Below are 8685 nucleotides of genomic sequence, written 5' to 3'. Positions count from 1 at the left end.
TGTAAGACATTCTGTAGTATATTTAGTATCAGCATTACATCCATGCGAGTTTGTGTATGTCACTAATCTATACATATAATAAAATTGGAGTGTCTGTTTGTAATATTAAAATAGCCCTACTCAATGCATATTTATGTATACACGGTACTAAAATAACATTTTTTAAGATTTTTGATTGTCTGTCTGTTTGTTCCGGTTAATGTCTGGAACGGCTGGACCGATTTTGATGGGACTTACACTTGCAGATAACTGATATAATGAGTAACTTAGGCTACAATTTTCTTTTTGTTATATTCAAAGTCGTACAACGGGCACAGCTTGCGTTAAATAAAACAACGTAATATTATGTATAATTCTATATTTTCACTAAATGTATCGTCTATTTACATGAAAGCAGATTGCGTTAAATGATCAATAACATTAAAATCAAATCAGACATCAGATCTGAACTTCATCGAACCTCTCGAAATTTTTCTTCCCGTCCTCTTCAAACTTCTCTCAGTACCCAGTCTTGTGTTTTCGTCATTTTCAACCTTAGCTTCTTCCACTTGAGGTTTAAATTCGCTTGTCTCCATTTCTGTGTATTTGACAGTCGTCTCATCTGAAAGTACTTCGTCTATGAGCTGTTCTATCGGTTCAGCTTCTTGCAGCAACGCTTCCATGATTATGTTCTGCTTTTTACGGCTCGGCTGTCGGTTTTCCTTCTTTGCTGGTATTATTTCTGCTTCTTTTTTGGGTTCATCTTCTTTTGTCGCTTCTGGATCGACCATCTTACCTATTTCCATGTTCAGATCGTAGAAGTCGGGTGATTCTTCGCATGGTATCGAATCTATTTCTCGCGTGCAGACTAATACTTCCTAGAAAAAAATAAAACTAAAATGTAATAGGTTAGTTTAGAATCAATGAAACTTATTACAGTCCACCATTTATTAATGCCGAGATGTTTAGATCGTGTGCATCTTAACCGATGATTGCGTTTTCAAACCATCACAAATGGGTCGGATTTATGTGAGTTTTCCTAGCGGATTATAATATCTAAGGCGTAATTCGGAACAATTGCTACTAAATAATAAATATTGGAGAACATCACATACATTTTATTTATTTATTTATTTATTATAAAGATACACCATCGACTTATCATAATAACTAACACAATATTATAATGCACTAAATATACAATCCAGTATGATTTGCCTTTACAGGTGTATACAACATTGTTGGCATTTGTTTCTGTGCGATTACATTACCCTGATCCCAATGTAAGTAGTTAAAACGCTTGTGTTATGGAAAATCAGAAGTAACGACGGTACAAACATGCAGACCCAAAACAACATAAAAAGCTAATGAACTTTTTCTACATCGACTCAGCCAGGAACAGAACCCAGGATATTGTAGTGGTGTACTACTATTTAAATACGTACACCAAAACATTTCTTCCCAGAAAATATTAGTCTATTACGTATCACATCTAGATTTATTTGAAACTTATGCTGATATGCAATTTTGGTACGTATGTACTTTAATATAATAATGATTGCAGTCAATGTCGTATAAGACTTTCTAGCATTTCGGTGTCGTGAAGTGTGATCGTTCTTAGGATAGCAGTGTTTTATTTTACGTTCAGATTTCTTAGCATTCGCTGTGTATCTGATTTAAATCACATAAGGTATTCTTTAAAGATAAACATGTTTACTTGAGCTGCATTTTAATTTTAAAGAACATACATGAACATCTGGATAATTTTGTTTATCTATACATATAATAAAATTGGAGTGTCTGTTTGTAATATTAAAATGGGGGCTATTTTACTTTACTCAATCCGTATGTATACACGGTACATATACCAAAAGAACATTTTTTACTTTTTGTCTGCCTGCCTGTCTGTCTGTTTGTTCTGGCTAATCTCTGGAACGGCTGGACCGATTTTGATGAAACTTTCACTGGAAGTTAACTGATATAATAGGGAGTAATATAGGCTACAATAATATTTTTTTTTGTTACAAGGTCGTGGGCACAGCTGATTGATAAATATAAAGCAGCCTCATTAATATTTCTACTATTAGGGATTTCTCGTTAAAAAACTGTTTGATGAATCACTCAATTTTACCTGACTTCAAAGGGAAGAGATTATCAATTCGATTTGATTTTTATGTTTGTTACCTCGTATTCGACCTCAATAGAGTGGTGTACACCGATTTTCATGGTTACGCCACTCTGAGGTCCCGGGTTCGAACCCGGCCGAGTCGATGTAGATAGCCATTAGTTTTCTATGTTGTCTTGGGTCTGTGTGTTTGTAATACCGCCGTTACTTCTGATTTTCCATAACACAAGTACTTTGGAATCAGAGTAATGTTTGTGATGTTGTCTCATATTTATTTATTATTTATTTATTTATAGTATTCCGAAATTTTGTTATCAATTAACAGTATTATCATTACCTGATTAAAAACGGTTTCCTTAGGGCATATAAAACTCCATTTAAAGGTGACATTGCGCCCTGAGGGAGTCTGCGATGGAAGACACACGTGGAATATCTGACAGTCATTGTCCACATCAGCGTAGTAGCCGTAGGTTCGATTCTCGCAACTGTGAAGGAAATTAATCGTGAATATTTAGCCGACTATGATGATCTCTTATGACTCATGTCCTTTCCAATCGACTCTCTTCACCCCTGTATGTGAGGTACACATAATATATAATTAATGTAAAATATATATGTCATTATAACTACAGGCACAACGGTCAACTTAATTCAAAAGGTTAGTAGCGCATTGGCGACTAAGCCGAGATGGCTCCATGGTTAGAACGCGTGCATCTTAACCGATAATTGCGGCTTCAAACCTAAGCAAGCACCGCTGAGTAGTCATGTACTTAATTAGTGTTTATAATTTATCTGATGCTCGGCGGTGAAGGAAAACATCGTGAGGAAATATGCATGTGACTAATTTCATAGAAATTCTGCTACATGTGTATTCCATCAACCCGTAACAGAACCATCCGGAACAGCGTGGTGGAATATGTTCCTAACCTTCTCCTCATAGGAAGAGGAGGCCTTAGCCCATTAGTGGGATATTTATAGGCTCTTACTGAACTGGAGACTAAAGGAATGTTTAAAATTGCTCACGTTGTCAATATTTTTGGTCAGTTATAACTTACAATAATAGCCCATTGCCTCATCCGTCAATATTTAATAAATATTTAGTAACGAAACTCATTTGTTTTAATTTTAAAAATGATATTCCCATCACCTGAAGGTATCAGTTATATTTTCCCTGATGGATGTAGAGTTCGCCGGTAAGTTTAATGAATCTGAACTCGTTTGGTTGACCATTTCCTGTAACAAAAGTTTAACATTAAACCATACAAAAAAACAATGACAAAAGTAAAAAATATTTTTGGGTCATTGTGGACATATTCTGCCAAATCAAATCAAATCAATTTTATTCAAGTAAACTTCACAATGAAGCGTTTTTGAATCGTCAACAATTAAATACTACCACCGTTTTGGAAAGCAGCTTCTAGCGAGAAGAAACGGCAAGAAACTCGCAAAAATCTATAACGTTAACCAATTTTGTATATAAGTTATATGTATTGCTCATTGTACAAGTGTACCTTAAGGTTATTTATGACTTCTTTAACCTGAATTAATATTTGTTAATATAAAAACAGTTTCCACTTTCTAAAATAAGACAAAAATATATATAAAAATGATGGAATTATAAACAGCCCATAAAGAGTCAGAACATTCAAGATTTAAATAGATATTAAAATTATGATTAATTTTTGTCCAGATTATGTTTAGGGTACGGATGATATGTCCCAATTTTCGATCACTGTTTATATGTTTAATTATCTTGTATTCCCTGGTGGACATGATAAATAGAAAAGCGTTCATTGCGCAAATTCCATGGGTACGATCTTGCCCTAACATTATTGAAACTCAAACTCAAACTCATATTCCTTTATTCAATATAGAAGCATTACACTTACTTATTGATTGGCAAATAAACACTACCACCGGTTCGGAAAAAGGAACACCCTGACCTGAGAAGAACCGGCGAAAGAAACTCAGCGGGTCTTTTCTTTGCTATTTTTTTTTTCTCAGATTGGTATTAAGTATAGACTCCATTCCACCCATAACATGAAAAGAGCCAAATAAACATCATTTGACTGATCGAGAGCCTGATTTATCTATGATATTCACTATGGTTTTGCGAAAAAATACCGTTTTGAACGTTATCGAAACTGTTATCGGAATTTTGAAAGTAAAAGTAAAGCCTAAACATGTAGTTAAGCAATAGTGTTGTATTATAAATAATAATTTATTAATCATAAACTCTTACAAGTCTCTTATACTTAAATAAAGTTTATTTTGATTTTGAAACTATAAAGCCTATTCAGATACAGATCTCAATACCTCACGTGAAAAACATTATTTGTTATGCAGAAGGTTAAAAGAAAATAAATGACAAAGAAAAGGTACATAAAATCTTAGTAAATATATCATCAGGGGGTACACACCACCCCCAAAGACACAATGTCTTACTACCTAGAAAAACTACGTACCCAATAGTTTTTGGGAACTTGACATAATAACAAGACACAGTAAACAATTGTTAGTTATTTTGAAATAACAGACGATCACTAGATTATTCGGCAAATTCAATAAAAAACCGATTACTTCCGATTTACACAACCAATAGAAATGTCTCCCTATCGCACCAATCGATGCTATTCGTCGCTATAGATTCTCGCATCAGTTCAACCCGAGAAAGGGAGTGCATGTAAATCGACGTGTCAAATTGACGAATATATCAGGTCACATGATATTACAAGTTATTACGTTTGCGTAAAGATCATATTCACGTAAGAAATAAATATTGATAATTTTATGATAGCGTACTTAATTCGGATGTGATCGGTTTTACGAATCTTGCCGATGCTACGTCTAAGTTGTGTCGTACTATACTTAACTTTCTATTATATTAGTATAGTAACTGGAGAAAATTTTTGACAATCAAAAAGTAACTTAAACTTATATCGGATTAAGATAATACATCCTTGATTTGATTTATGCTTGATTATGTCTGACCAGAATATATTATAGGGAGGCAACCTGCCTGGAATATAATCTACGACATTGATGTCTAGTAAACGGTGTATAATTTTATGTGTGTACTAGCTGTGCCCGCGACCTTGTACGCGTTTGAAATTAACAAAAGTTTATTATATCCTAAGTTACTCCTTATTATATCAGTTATCTGCCAGTGAAAGTCCCGTCAAAATCGGTCCAGCCGTTTCCGAGCCAGAACAAACAGACAGGCAAAAATTGTAAAAAATGTTATTTTGGTATATGTACCGTGTATAAATAAATATGGATTGAGTAAAAAAGGGCTATTTTAATATTACAAACAGACACTCCAACACTCCAATTTTATTATATGTATAGATTATAGTATGATCGTTCTTAGTATTTCGTCTTTGTCTGTCTGTAATAGGAGTTGAAATAATTTCTGAAGAGATTAGATGATTGTTTTAAGAGTACTAACTAATATTATAAATGCAAAAGTATATTTATATGTTTATTTGTGAACCTGGTCAGAAATTTTATCTTTGCCGTTTCATAAAATCAAATAATTTGTAAAAAATACATCGGTAAATAACGCATATTAAAAAGCGTGGAGTTAATAATTGACTTCTAGACATGAATTACTAACTAAGATATATTACAAAACATATATAATTTCATTTAACTAACATGACTGCATTTTTTTTTAAATTTAAGAGTAACTACTGAGTTTCTTGAATGTTCTTTTGAGTAGAATCAACATTCCGAACTTATATATAAATGTTGTTTAATGACAATTTTTGTCAATGGGTGATGGTGACCACTTACCATCAGGTGGCCCATATGCTCGTCCGCCAACCTATACCATAAAAAAAAAAAACACATTTTTATGTATTGATATATTCAAACCCGAACGCAGTAATTCTAAGTATTACTGTTTGGCGTTAGAATATTTGATCAGTAGCTACCTACACACATCTTAAGGCATGAGCAAGTACCACCAAGGAGGTTGTAAGTTACAAGACTTACCCTCAGCATCTTCATAATGGCTCCGCTTTGCACCTCCATCTCGATTTCATCTCCAAACACATATATCGACAATATCACGAATAGCACACTTCGAAATAATATTGTCGCCATTTTGTTTTCAATTAAAACTCTAAAATATTTTAATTACCTGAAAAAAATTGTGTTAAGTTCTTAATTAATTTTAAAATTAACTAAGAAATGAGATATGAATATGAAATACTAATTGCGGTATGAGGTTATTATGCTCGCGTTTAGCCTAGTCGTCAAACTCAAACTCAAACTCAAATATCTTTATTCAATATAGAAGCATTACACTTTCTTATTGATGTATGAGGCTTAAAAAGTTTCAACAAATTTAATTCAGTAGTTTTACCATTAAAAGGCAGCAGACAGACAGACAAACAGAGTTACTTTTGCATTTTTAAGATTAGACGATTAAATATTAAACATTTTTTTATGGAATATTAAATGTTTATTTCCAAAAAAAATAAAAAAGAATCACCAAGAAAATTAACATTTCTTTTAAATTATTTTTTAACCATCAAATCATAATTTTAAATCAAACTAAAAAATATTTTTATTTCAGACTACAAATAATAATATACATTTAAAAATCGTAAATTAAATATTTGAAAAATTTACACGCTTTGAAAAACGTATCAAAATAGTTTAAGTATTTTATTACAACATTCAAAAAACTGTACAGATACAAATATATTAATTAAATTTTTACGTTTATTAATTAAACAAAGCAACACTTCAATAAAAAAATAACAAATAGGGACTTACCCAAAACAACACTGATCCCGTTTAAAATCACAGATTAAAAATAAAATAAAAAAATAAAAAATTTCGCAGTCCACCGTTTACTCGTGCGAAATATATGGGAATGCAAAAATTTTCATTCTATTTCTGTCTTATATAAACGTCAAACGGGACGCGTTATTTATTCGTGGAATCCAGAATGAAGGATTCGGTAGAGTCAGCAGAAAAAGTTCGACTTAAAATTAAAACTTTAATCTTCAAAGTAATTAAAGTTGATTCTTGATTTTGATATTTTATATATATTACAGCTATCCTTCTTGACTTGAGAAATCGAAACTTCGAAAAATATTTTCTTACAGAGAATTTACGTAAAAATCAAAATAAACTTTATTCATGTAGGCTTTTACAAGCACATTTGAATCGTCATTTTACAATTAAGTGGACCACCTTTTCGGAAAGTAGATTTTACCGAGAAGAACCGGCAAGAAACTCAGTAGTTAATCTTTTTCAACATTTAAAAAATACAAAGTGAAGTTAGTTAATACAATTATTTAAATTAATATATCCTGCTTGGAAGTCAGTCAGTCAGAAGGTATTAACTCCACGCTTTTTTATCATCTATAAAATCTTGTATCGAATAATATGCCTTTTTTACTAATGTATTTTTTATAAACGACTTGCATTCACGAAGCGGCAAACTTAAAAATGTCTGCAGAATTTTGTTATAGAAACGGATACCTTGCCCCAAGAAGGATTTATTGACTTTGTAGTACTATGCTGCATAGTAAGTACTATGCTTAATAGTAAATTAATCGGACTTGTAATTTAGAACAATGCTAAATAACAAGTCAGATTAGTCAGGGGTAGTTTAGAAGATCTATTGCTGAGTAGTATGTCGTTTAAATATAACTAGATTTTAAGAGTTAGGCAAGCAATTATGGAATAGCTAGGACGCGAATGTCAAGATTACCAATTCAATCCCGGTACTTGCTTGTGACAGAAAACATCACGAAAAACCAGCATGTATTATTAAATCGACATTTATATTTTAATAATATAGCTAGATGGGAAAAGTTATGGTGTGTGGTCACCACCACCCATATATATATATATGTATGAAATATTAACAATACCTCACGTCGCCTATATGCCACTGATCCTGAGATCCAATATAGTAATATCCTTGTATAGTCACACTGGCACATTATCAAACCGAAACACAACAAGACTAAAAATTGTTGTTGCTTGAATACCAGAAGTATGGGTGGTACCACTAAGTACCTTCTGTGGATCCAATGGCTTGGAATTGTTAAGTGAAACAAGTAAGCCTTCACGATGCTGTACGATACGCACAGGCTATTATCAATGTACTTACTCTCATCCACTTCGTATAGCTTAAACTTTATATATAAGATATAGATACTGAAGACTTTTTTGTATTTTCAGATAGCATAAACATCTATAAATATAAATATATATGAAAAACCTTGCTGTCCGCGGATTTATACATAACTACCTACGACTTTGCGACTGTGCGAAATTTAGAAAATTTTACCTGTACCACACAAACTGTCACCACCTTTTATCCCCTAGAGAAGTGACTTAAAAAAGTAGCTTATGTATTTCGAGTTAAAGTGGCCCAGCAGTTAGAACGCGTGACTTTACCGATGATTTCGGGTTCAAACCCAGGCAAGCACCACTATATATATGTGCTTAATTTGTATTTATAATTCATGTCGTGCTCGGCGGTGAAGGAAAACATCTTTAGAAACTCCATGTGTCTAATTTCATTGAAATTCAGCCAGATGTGCATTCCACCA

The 8685-nt window shown here is 32.6% G+C and overlaps 1 protein-coding gene across 1 annotated transcript; it reads right to left on the bottom strand.

The window, feature by feature from the left end:
- Nucleotides 1-358: 358 nt before the first annotated feature.
- Nucleotides 359-6982, bottom strand: LOC124541122. Its single transcript, XM_047118964.1, has 5 exons — nt 6890-6982; nt 6101-6248; nt 3252-3337; nt 2442-2589; nt 359-857 (listed from the first exon to the last, which is right to left on the bottom strand). The coding sequence occupies exons 2-5, from the start codon at nt 6209-6211 to the stop codon at nt 432-434; spliced, it is 771 nt and encodes a 256-aa protein (XP_046974920.1). The 5' UTR covers nt 6212-6248; nt 6890-6982; the 3' UTR covers nt 359-431.
- Nucleotides 6983-8685: the final 1703 nt, after the last annotated feature.

This window comes from Vanessa cardui, chromosome 27, assembly GCF_905220365.1.
Source record: "Vanessa cardui chromosome 27, ilVanCard2.1, whole genome shotgun sequence".
NCBI classification, from domain to species: domain Eukaryota; kingdom Metazoa; phylum Arthropoda; class Insecta; order Lepidoptera; family Nymphalidae; genus Vanessa; species Vanessa cardui.
The sequence above is the reverse complement of the archived record's forward strand: the minus strand, read 5'-3'. Positions and strand labels throughout refer to the sequence as shown.